Source organism: Maniola hyperantus, chromosome 28, assembly GCF_902806685.2.
Source record: "Maniola hyperantus chromosome 28, iAphHyp1.2, whole genome shotgun sequence".
Classification (NCBI taxonomy): Eukaryota; Metazoa; Arthropoda; class Insecta; order Lepidoptera; family Nymphalidae; genus Maniola; species Maniola hyperantus.
In genome coordinates, this window is record NC_048563.1 from 623,350 (window position 1) to 635,759 (window position 12,410).

The 12,410-nt window shown below is 38.1% G+C and overlaps 1 protein-coding gene across 7 annotated transcripts in view; it reads right to left on the reverse strand.

Moving 5' to 3' along the window:
- LOC117995086 (uncharacterized) overlaps positions 1-12,410 on the reverse strand; it is a 32,894-nt gene that overhangs the window by 9,724 nt on the left and 10,760 nt on the right. For all 7 annotated transcript variants that reach the window (XM_069508382.1, XM_069508381.1, XM_069508379.1 and 4 more), the window contains 9 exons: positions 9,883-9,971; positions 9,198-9,279; positions 8,070-8,147; positions 6,756-6,847; positions 5,664-5,781; positions 3,186-3,275; positions 1,901-2,036; positions 1,298-1,501; positions 72-200 (listed from right to left, as the gene is read on the reverse strand). In XM_069508382.1, coding sequence (XP_069364483.1) covers positions 72-200; positions 1,298-1,501; positions 1,901-2,036; positions 3,186-3,275; positions 5,664-5,781; positions 6,756-6,847; positions 8,070-8,147; positions 9,198-9,279; positions 9,883-9,971 — 1,018 coding nt within the window. The remainder of the gene's footprint in view (positions 1-71; positions 201-1,297; positions 1,502-1,900; positions 2,037-3,185; positions 3,276-5,663; positions 5,782-6,755; positions 6,848-8,069; positions 8,148-9,197; positions 9,280-9,882; positions 9,972-12,410) is intronic.

A 12,410-nucleotide genomic window follows, 5' to 3' on the forward strand; every position in this document is an offset into this window, starting at 1 on the left:
CTACTCCTAATACTCATAGGTCTTTTGCGGTTTAGTTTATGGTATACTGCAATCTACTATGGTGTACTTACTTGTGCTCATACAGTTTCTCGCGGCGGCTGAATGTCTCGTTGCAACAATCACACTCGTAACGGTCAGACGAACGAGAGCGGGAATTAGAATTGCCGCCGCCTTTGTTTTGATGAGAACGTCTGTGAATTCTGTAAAAAATGTTTAAAAAACAACTTTAAAGTTAGAAAAGTACGACATCTGGTGACATTATGGCCCTTCGAGCCGGATATGTTTTGCTACAGGTAACTCCTAGATAGCTAAATATTATTAGGAAATCACGCAATCTGGTAACTATACAAAAATTATGGTCCTTCGAGCCGGATATATTTTTCTAGAGGAAACTCCTGGATAGTAATTCTGACAGTACTTCCATAATATTAACTCTATCCAGGATAGCCCATTTCCATGCCGCCGCCCTTACAAGGTTTAAAACTGCCAACTGCCATATCCCATCCAGGTTAGCTCGCTTCCATGTCAGTTCCATCAGCACTTTTTTTAACTCATTATAGGCGCACGCTTGACCACGATCACACCTGATGGGAAGTGATGATGTGGCTTAAGATGGGACGCCTAGAAGGTGCCTATTCACTCTTGTTTTAAAGATACCCGGATTATAATTGGCAGGGAACACTGATCTCTGAACAGTATCCCAGACCCTAGCCATGCGTATAACCACTTTCCATGCCCCCGCCCTTAAGGTGACGCAGGACGCTCGACCTAAGTTGGCAGCGCACGTGGGTAACATGTTTGCTTTTCACTTGACATAGTATGAGAAAGTTGAGAGGCACGATGATTTTCACCGAAATCAAGCGCACGAAAAGGGTTTAGGAAAAGTATTTTTGAGAAAAAACTGCTGAATTTATGTTTGCAAAATAAAGTTATTTCAACTAATGAATAAATAAACTACGTCTAATGATAAATTGTTTTAGAATTTTCATATCCCTAATCTTATTTATTTACGACCAAAGTTGTCATTAATTTAGTGTTAAAATAGGAATCTTTAGAGCCTCGTAACTTTTAAATCAATATTTTTTTTAATGTTTTATATATCAATAAACCTAGATAATGACAAGATAAATCGATATAATTCTTAGTTTTGTGCGTACAATATCGAATATTGTTGTAATTTCCCTCCTACGTTTGTATGAAGAAAGCAACGAACTGAGTCCCCTTAAATCATTATTACGAACCATGCCCCCTCCCTTAAAGGGTTGACTGACTACGTTCTAGTAAAAAAATCACGTACTTGAGAGTGACTCTCGTAGAATACCATTTTCTACAGACATGGCATTGGAAGCTCTTATCAGCTGACTCGTTCTCCGATTCGCTGATCTCGTCCTGCGCCGGCGCCGGTCCGATCGCGGCCGCGGTCCGTTCCGGATCCGAATCGGAATCTGATTCCGAATTTGTACCGGATGTTGGACCGTAGGACCATGCTCCGAATGAGGTACTGGAAAAAATTTGTTTTTGATTTTTTTTGAAGCATATTTTGAGTATCAAGTACTCAAAATGTGCGTCATATAAAGTTTTTAGTTTAAACTAGCTTATGCTTATTAACAAATAGGTTTAAGTTTCGTGTAATTACTAACGCTAATATGATCCTTGTTGGTCGAAATAAAAACATTTTATTTTTATTTATTTATTTTATGCTCGCAACTTCGTCCGCGTGGACTACACAAATTTCAAACCTCTATTTCACCCCTTAAGGGTTGAATTTTCAAAAATTCTTTCTTAGCGGATATAATAGCTATCTGCATGCCAAATTTCAGCCCGATCCGTCCAGTAGTTTGAGCTGTGCGTAGATAGATCAGTCAGTCAGACACCCTTTCCTCTTATATATTTAGATTACCTGTCTTCCTCGGGGTTGGTGACGGAAGGTGGGTCCTGATTCTTTTGTTTCCCTTCATCATCAGACTCGCTGTCAGAACTGTCTGAGGAGCTGGAGCTGTCTGATGACGAGGAAGAGGATGATGATGAGGAACTGCCTGTGGAAAAAAACACATAGGTAACTTCATGAAGGGGTATAGAAGGTTACTTCACGAAGGGGTATAACGTATTTATAGGGGTATAGGGGGTATAAGCAGACCAGAATCTCATGAAATGAAATTCCAAAGTTAGCAACACTGTACTCTGTGAATATCCTATGTATTAGTGATGTAACGAATGTCATATTTTGGACATTTGCGAATGCGAATGCGAATATCTGCTGCCAAAATTCGCGAATGCGAATATTCATTTTTTGTTTAAATATGGCGCCATTTGTCTATGGCTTGGTGACTTTGGCGGCAATCCTGTTAAAATAATTTAAAAAAAATATTCAATTAAACTTTTACAATCTTGAGCTGCATCTACCACTGGTTCGGAATGCCTTTCCTACCGAGAAGAACCAGCAAGAAACTCGGCGGTTGCTTAATACCAAATGATAAAGAGAAGACTGATAATGTGATTACGAGGTTAAGTTACTTTTTATTACATTAAAAAAGACTCCGACGAATTGAGAACCTCCTCCTTTTTTTGAAGTCGGTTAAAAAGACAAGAAATTAATGGATTTTGTTTTATTAACCAACTATTACACATCAATATTTTTTTATAATCGCAAAAAAATTGCAATAATTACGCGGAATGCGAATGCGAATATGCAAAAATATGCGAATATCCGCGAATGCCAATATGCGAATATCCGCAAATGCGAATATGCAAAAATATGCGAATACCCGCGAATGCGAATATGCAATAATATGCGAATATCCGCGAATGCGAATTTAAATATTTGTTACATCACTACTATGTATTTAGTACTCTGTGGTGAATATTAATAAATTAACCACGACAAAATCATTTCGCTTCGGGAAAACAGTCATTACAATACGGTATTAGACAACTAGTCAAATCAGTAACTTTTTATCAAACGTCAAAACGCGCGCTTAGTATGCGACATTCTATGAAATACCGGTGTGTGACGTCACAATCATTTGACGTGCTTTTTTTAGTTTAATCGATAATTTAAAATGGTTATTACACTTAAAACCAAACAAAGGACGTGGAATTTACGTATTCTGGAAGACCCTCTATTTAATAATCACTGAGAAATAATTTATTTTTGATGTAGTCAAAATGAAGTTCAAATATCTTACCCGATCCCGAGCTATTGCTGCCAGAGTCTGAGTTGGAACTATCTTCCAACTTCTCCACGGGAGCATCCAGCTCCTTCACTGACGCTCCTCCTGTCAAACATTATAAAACAATAAAGATGGGCGTTATTGGCTATTTACGGCAACGGTTAATCAACAGTTACTTAGTTTCAATACCGATATTGTTAACCGTTGCCGAATATCGGTATAAGAGTTGTGTTTCAACTAATTTAATATGCGCAACGCGCAGCGGTTTCTGTAGTAGTAACTAAGCTAGCTGCCGTATCAATACCGTCTGTATAGCTAGCGCGCGCATATTCACTAAAATAAAACCAATTTTACTTTCATGAATATCGTGAAGTAATCACAACCTTAAGTTCATAGCAGTAAAGTTTAATTTGATCATTGACATAGGTCAAACTATAGTGGACGCCTGCACGAATAGTTTGCCACAGTCCAGTTAACCAAAAACATTTCATGAAGATTGATAAACCAAAGAGGACCTTATCTCTATTACTCTAAGGCTAACTGTATTTAGAATGATAGATCAAAGTGTAATGGTAATCAAAGTGTAGTGTTTGTATAGTTAAGCCTTAGCGTAATAGAGATAAGGTCGGCTTTGGTTTACCAAGTTCTTAGTTACTAAGCCGGTAGCCAATAACCGCTCTTTCTCAGCTTTCAGTGAAAGAAAGAAAGAGAAGGCATAATTATTGCGTTTCTAGTTACCAAAAAACCAAACAATGCATTGTCAGTTGCCAGTTGGCAGCGTTGCGTTGTCAGGTGGTTCGTCATAACCACCGTTGCTAGCTACGACAATAACGCTACGGTACGCTATAGGCACGGCAGCGGTTTTCAGTTAAGTTAAGCTATAGCGGACACATGTCTATAAAACAACGTTTCGTAGACAGTGACTTATATATTACTTCGTATCAGTGTTTCCATATGTAAATCGAGAATTACCGTGTTCAAGGGTTAAAATTACGGTGTTTCTAGATTAAATTACGGTGGATTACCTAAAAGAATACCGTGTAAATTACCGTGTCATTTTTAAAAGAAAAAACGTCACGAATTTGCTTTTTAATCAACTATTGTGGCTAATTCCATTGTACACAATCTCTAAACTAAACTAAAATGTCACGCCTAAACCTATTGCTATCCCTTTCATAATGTTGCTTGCGGAAAAGGATGGCACTAGATTTAGACCTGTTAATTTAGTTTAGTTTAGAGATTGTGTACTAGAGAATCGGCCCCATTATTAATATTCTGAATCTGACTCTCCTAGCATAGCAATATCTTTTTCATTATACGGATTTATCGATATTAATATTTTGTTAAATCTCATTAGTTTTACATTTTACTCCTTCCTAATTGCTTGAATAAGGACGAAAATAGATTGCTGAGATTTGATGCTTAAACCGAGAGCAAGAGAAATGTTGCTATTACGAAATATGCTTAGGTGACTGAGATTCGTACTCGTATTACGCAGTATATTATGAATTTTTAACGTGATTTTGTATTACGGTGACACGGTCAAGGAAATGGCCATATTACCTTGACGGTAGATTAGGGCTGAATTACGGGGCATCTACGAAAATTACCGTGTACATGGAAACACTGCTTCGTATGGGCTGAGCTGCTTTTCACTGCTGAGCTGGGACCCTTTTTTCGGGTTGTGCCACACAATATAACAGTTTGTTCCGGCGCTTCTTTTGCTTGTTCTCAGGTGGAAGAAGCGCCGGAACAACCAGCTCTTAGCTTTAAGTTGTGATGTGTGGCATAATTTGTATTAATAAACGTCTTTTCTTTCTTTCTTTCTTTCTATGGACAGGGTTATTGACCAAACAATATGGCACCAACTCTTGCTTAGCATAAAAGTCTGCCCACGCCCATTCGGTACCCTCATTCCGCAGATTGTCTTGATCACGTGACTTTTGAGTCCACCAATCACAACAAAGCATTCTCCCCTGTCTCCCGCCGACATTTTACGATTTTGTTTTCATGCACAACCTTGTATATGCCTACTCTTGAGGTTGAATTCTCTGTGTTCCTAAGAAATAATGTATTTTTGACATAGCCCTCAGAATCAGAATCAGAATTCTTATCTACGAACATCGATATAAATGACAAGATATGGTGAAGCGAACAAAATTTTTCACGGTTTAGAAACCAAGTAAATTTTATTTATTTTTTTAAATTCATTATAGGTGTACGCTTGACCACAATCACACCTAATGGGAAGTGATGATGTGGCCTAAGATGGGACGCGTTTACCTAGAAGATGCCTATTCACTCTTGTTTTAAAGATACCCGGGTTGTAATTCGTCGCGCCACCTCTTATAGATACTAATGAACGACCCGTTTGAAATCCAGACGTCACTGAGGTTGCATTGGTGCATAAGCACCAATGAGTCGGTGCCACTATTTTTGTTCAATAACCCTGTCCATACGAAGTAATATTAAGTCAATGATTTTATCACTTACCCTCTGAGCTCCTAATGGATAAAACTTCGTCACTTTCGTCTTTGTTCAGTCTCTGCACTTGGTCCATCGGTGGTTTTTTGAATTGCGCCGCCAACAAATGAGCTCCATAGAGGTCATCCTACGAACAAAATGAAAGATTTTAACTCTAATAAACAAAACATTCGTCGGTTTTACGAATATTTGGCGTGTTATTTGAATCTTTCATCGGTGGTTTTTTGTAAATGAGCTCCATAGAGGTCATCCTACGAACAAAATGAAAGATTTTAACCCTAATAAACAAAACATTCGTCGTTTTTACGAATATTTGGCGTGTTATTTGAATTTTCCTCGGTGGTTTTTTGAATTGCGCCGCCAATAAATGGGCTCCATAGAGGTCATCCTACCAACAAAATGTAAGATTTAACCCTAATAAACAAAACATTCGTCATTTTCACGAATATTTGACGTATCATGGCTTGAAGGACGCCATCTTGTAAGTGTCGTAAGCAGTATCGAAAAACTTGAAATTACATTTTTATTTTAGCAATTTATTTATTATGACTTTCTGATTTATATTATTTTTAATGAACACTCTATATTTTTCACTTTTCACGGTATAGGGTACAAGAGTACACCCAAAGTGGACCGTCTCCTTTCATCAAAATCGTTTAACCTGTTGGACCGTGGAAATCTAGCAGACAGAGAGACAGACACAATTTCGCATAAATTCGCCTTTATAATGGGGAGTGCTCTGAAGAGCTTTTTGACCTCATTCCACCCTCTCTTTTCTACAACCGCACCGCGCGCCACCGTAAGGAATTTCTCCCTCACCACCTGGGTGTCCGTCCGATGTGCCAGATCCTTCTTTCCACGCACATGCTAACTGTGGAACCAACTCCCATCAGCGGTGTTCCCACTAGATTACAACATAGGGTTATTCAAGGGGCGGACCAACAAATTCCTAAAAGGCCGGCAACGCATCGGCGGTTCCTCTGGTGCTGCAAATGTTCATGGGCGGCGGTAATCACTTAACATCAGGTGACCCGCCTGCTCGTTTGCTCGCTATCTCTATTTAAAAAAATTATAATATGAGTAAGGATATAGATCACTAACCTTATCGATATTGGCGTATTTCTCATGTATATGTCTAAGGGCACGCAGGTTTTCGTCCAGACTGAGGGAGTCCGATGCTTGGCTCGGCGATCCTGCAAATAAGTTAAACATACATAATATCATCAGTTTTTAGGGTTCCGTACCTCAAAGGGAAAAACGGAACCCTTATTGGATCACTTTAGAAACCTACAGGGTACTTCCCGTTGACCTAGAATCATGAAATTTGGCAGGTAGGTAGATCTTATAGGTGGCATTAGGGGAAACATCTGAAAACCGTGAATTTAGAGTTAGATCACACAAAAAAAATTAAATTGTGGTCATGAACTAATAATTAGTATTTTCAACTTTCGAAGTGAGTGACTATATCAAGTGGGGTATCATATGAATGGTCTTCACCTGTACATTCTAAAACAGATTTTTATTTATTTTTATGCATCATAGTTTTTGAATTATCGTGCAAAATGTCGAAAAAATACGACTGTAGTACGGAACCCTCATTGCGCGAGCCCGACTCGCACTTGGCCGGTTTTTTTAAATGGAAGAGTTTATACATCGTATGGTAAGTACAGCTAATTTTCTAGTAGTTTACTAAATCACATGTAGATGGCGCTGTCCGTCATTAACTTGCACGTAAAAGTTTTGTATCTTGTACGATGCTGTGGAACTTTTCGCGTTCGTACGACTCGCACTTGACCGGTTTTATTAAACAACTTAAAAATTGTATTAAACTAATTGCTTTAACGGTGAAGGAAAACATCGTGAGGTAACCTGCATGCCTGAGAGTTCTCCATTATGTTCTCAATGGTGTGTAAAGTCTGCCAATCCGCATTGGGCCAGCGTGGCAGGCTATGACCTAAACCCCTCGTTCTAAGAGGAGACCCGTGCTCAACAGTGGGCCTCTTTCTTATGAGGCCCATAGTTAGCGACCATGTCTTGGATCCATATGTCAGAACCAGTGTTGGAAGACCCCCACTAGGTGGACGGACGACATCAGACGAGTCGCAGGGAGCCGCTGGATGGCGGCGGCGCAAGACTGTGGCGTGTGGAAGTCCGTACAAGGGACCTATGTCTAGCAGTGGACGTCTATCGGTTGATGATGATGATTCTACTTAGTTTTTTTTTTTTTTTTTTTAGAATATTAGCCATGTTAAATGACTAATATTCCCCTTTCCTCTCCAACTAAGCGTCAAGCTTGTGCTAGGAGTAGGTACGACAATAGTGCAATGGGCGGGGTTTGAACCGACGACCTTTCGGTTTTCAGTCCACTCCTTTACCGGTTGTGCTATTGAGGCTCAAGTTTGGTTGGAAACTCACCCAGATCGGGTTCGTCGTCACTGTCCACGGTGATGGGTTCCGCGTTGAGCGGCATCAGGTTGTTGCGCACGCGGATCTCTGAAACACACCCACTGATCACAACACAACGAGACGTGCCTTGTTTTAACGGTTCCGTACAAAGGCAGATTATACCTAAGGCAAACTAGGCACGTGGGCCCGAGGTTACGTAGTTAACTAAACTAAAACTACACTGAAGTTTCGATAGCTGCAAAATGTCGCTACTAGATGGCATTAACAGTCGCTTCAGTACTGAGTGAACATACATATCACAAACTTCTATCAGCTATCAGCTTGAAGTGTAGGTTTTTTTTTAAATATATTAGCCATGTTAAATGACTAATATTCCCTTTTCCTCTCCAACTAAGCGTCAAGCTTGTGCTAGGAGTAGGTACGACAATAGTGCAACGGGCGGGGTTTGAACCGTCGACCTTTCGGTTTTCAGTCCACTCCTTTACCCGTTGAGCTATTGAGGCTCTGAAGGATAAGGACTAATACATAGGATATTCACAGAGTACAGTAGCGCTAACTTTGGAATTTCATTTCATGAGATTCTGGTCTGCTTATACCCCCTATACCCCTATAAACACGTTATACCCCTTCGTGAAGTAACCCCCTATACCCTTATAAACACGTTATACCCCTTCGTGAAGTAACCCCCTATACCCTTATAAACACGTTATACCCCTTCGTGAAGTAACCCCCTATACCCCTATAAACACGTTATACCCCTTCGTGAAGTAACCCCCTATACCCCTTCATGAAGTTACTTATGTGTTTTTTTCCACAGGCAGTTCCTCATCATCATCCTCATCCTCGTCATCAGACAGCTCCAGCTCCAGGCTCTAAAAGCTGACTGCGGTTAAAAGTCATACACACACTGTTGTAATTTTATTTTATTATTGTATATACCTACATTTATTCTAACTCTATTCTGTTAAAATAGTTTAATTATAATTTTAAGTAATCTCTTTTGGCCTTCTGTTATACCTAGATTTAAATTTAAATAATAATTATGTATTTACGCTGTTGATTACTTTCAAATAAACAAAAATAAAAATAAAAAAATATAAAAAAAAAAAAAAAATTATAAAAATAAAATCTGCTTACTTCCTTGCGGCGGCTGTCGTTGGTCTGCTACAATCTTCCTCGGTCTTCCTCGTTTGCCCTTTACTCGCTCCGGATTGCCCGCCTATGGATTTACACAAGTTTTATTATTTTTGACACAGCATTTTTAACTTTTTTTTTTTTGTATTCGTTATTGTCAAGATAAAGTTTGTATGAAATTTTTTTGTAAAATCCACGCGAAAAGACAGTTCGCACGGGTGACGGACAAAGTCGCGGGCGACACCTAGTCTACATTAGTACCCTTATCATAAATACGAAAGTGTGTTTGTTTGTTGGTTTATTGGTTTGTCCTTCAATCACGTCGCAACGGTGCAACGGATTGACGTGATTTTTTCCATGGGTATAGATAAAACGACCTGGAAAGGGACATAGGCTACTTTTTATCCCGGAAAATCAAAGAGTTCCCACGGGATTATTAAAAACCTAATTCCACGCGGACAAAGTCGCGGACATCAGCTAGTAATTATATAAAAGGAAAAGGTGACTGACTGACTGACTGACCTAACCTAGAGGTGAAGTATGAGATAGAGCTCACCCACAGGTCGCAGTCGCGTTTCAGTGTTTCATTTCCTCGCAATCGAAGTGAAACAGCTAAAATCGGTGTCATGTCAAAAGGTCACCGACCTTGAACTTGCGCAGTGGGTGATACAAAGAACAAAGTACGTACGGCATCTTTCTTAGCACTCGGAGTCCTTTTGGTGTATTTGCGTTTGACGCGCGGCGTGGACTCGCCGGCCGACGACGATGCGGCCGAATCTATCGTAAAATATAACCAATGGTACTGATTCTGAGCACACCTAAATTTTAGAGTATTCGCATCCTCTTCTTACTAATTTAATATGAAAAGGACAGACAATGGTACTGATTTTGAGCACAACTAAATTTTAGAGTATTCGCATCCTCTTCTTACTAATGTAATATGAAAAGGACAGACAATGGTACTGATTTTGAGCACAACTAAATTTCAGAGTATTCGCATCCTCTTCTTACTAATGTTATATGAAAAGGACAGACAATGGTACTGATTTTGAGCACAACTAAATTTCAGAGTATTCGCATCCTCTTCTTACTAATGTAATATGAAAAGGACAGACAATGGTACTGATTTTGAGCACAACTAAATTTCAGAGTATTCGCATCCTCTTCTTACTAATGTAATATGAAAAGGGCAGACAATGGTACTGATTTTGAGCACAACTAAATTTCAGAGTATTCGCATCCTCTTCTTACTAATGTAATATGAAAAGGACAGACAATGGTACTGATTTTGAGCACAACTAAATTTCAGAGTATTCGCATCCTCTTCTTACTAATGTAATATGAAAAGGACAGACAATGGTACTGATTTTGAGCACAACTAAATTTCAGAGTATTCGCATCCTCTTCTTACTAATGTAATATGAAAAGGGCAGACAATGGTACTGATTTTGAGCACAACTAAATTTCAGAGTATTCGCATCCTCTTCTTACTAATGTAATATGAAAAGGACAGACAATGGTACTGATTTTGAGCACAACTAAATTTCAGAGTATTCGCATCCTCTTCTTACTAATGTAATATGAAAAGGACAGACAATGGTACTGATTTTGAGCACAACTAAATTTCAGAGTATTCGCATCCTCTTCTTACTAATGTAATATGAAAAGGACAGACAATGATACTGATTTTGAGCACAACTAAATTTTAGAGTATTCGCATCCTCTTCTTACTAATGTAATATGAAAAGGACAGACAATGGTACTGATTTTGAGCACAACTAAATTTTAGAGTATTCGCATCCTCTTCTTACTAATGTAATATGAAAAGGACAGACAATGGTACCGATTATCACAAGTAAATTTTAGAGTAAAGTAAAGTAAAGTAAAGTAAAATATGCTTTATTGTACACCAAAACCAAAACAATAGACATATAACAAAGATAGCATGTACAATAGGCGGCCTTATCGCTAAAATAGCGATCTCTTCCAGCCAACCTTAGGGTACAGGACATTATAAAAATGAAAGAAAGCGGAAGGGGTGTACTAATTAAATAAAGTAAATATACATAATATACGTATGTATATATATATATATATATATATAAATACAACAGTAAATAAGAGAGGAATAGACGACAGATAAGTGGAATAAAAAGTGAAAATAAATAAATAAACACATGGTGGATAAATAAAAGAGCTTCAATTTCGTTTTGAAAATATTATTTGAAATAGAGTATTCGCATCCTCTTCTTACTAATGTAACATGAAAAGGACAGACAAAGTTTGACAGTTTAAAATTTAATTTAGAGCTGTCAAACCTAGTTCGTGACTTTAGCAGCCAGTCGCGAGCCTATTGTTTAATTATTATTAATTTATTTATTGAGCCTCAATAGCTCAACCGGTATAAGAGTGGAGTGAAAACCGAAAGGTCGACGGTTCAAACCCCGCCCGTTGCACTATTGTCGTACCTACTCCTAGCACAAGCTTGACGCTTAGTTGGAGAGGAAAGGGGAATGTTAGTCATTTAACATGGCTAATATTCTTTAAAAAAAAAATTTAAATTAAATTTGTAGCGTGCACTAAAATTTAGAATCCTCAAATGTAAAATTCATGTTCTGTACCGTTTTAGCAATATTAAATGGAAAAAGATGCAGATACTCTAAAGGAGATCGCCCGTGAACGGGCCCTCTTTTGTGGCGTCGTGTCAAAACTTAAATTATTATTTTTTAAATGTGTTATTTTTTTACGATTATGTTTTATAACGACTTTTTTTCACTCTATTATTGAAAATATTCACAATTACAGTAAGAATCGTAAACATGCATTTATTTTGAATAAGTATTAATTAAATATAACCTCATTGGGGCCGATTCTCTTGTACACTATCTCTAAACTAAACTAAATTAACAGGTCTAAATCTAGTGCCATCCTGTTCCGCAAGCAACGTTATGAAAGGGATAACAATAGATTCAGACGTGCCATTTTAGTTTAGTTTAGAGATTGTGTACAACGGAATTAGCCACAATATCAGCAATATAAAAATTAAGATTTCTTTATAACCAGGGTGAATAAATAGAAATCGTTTGCAGAATATAAAGAGTTAATTATTTGTCTACAAAATAAAATTAAAACCATGGTGACATAACAATTATATTAGGGGGGGCCCAAAGCTCCTAAGAAAATGGGCAATCTCTTTTAGTTTAGAGAAAGATAACA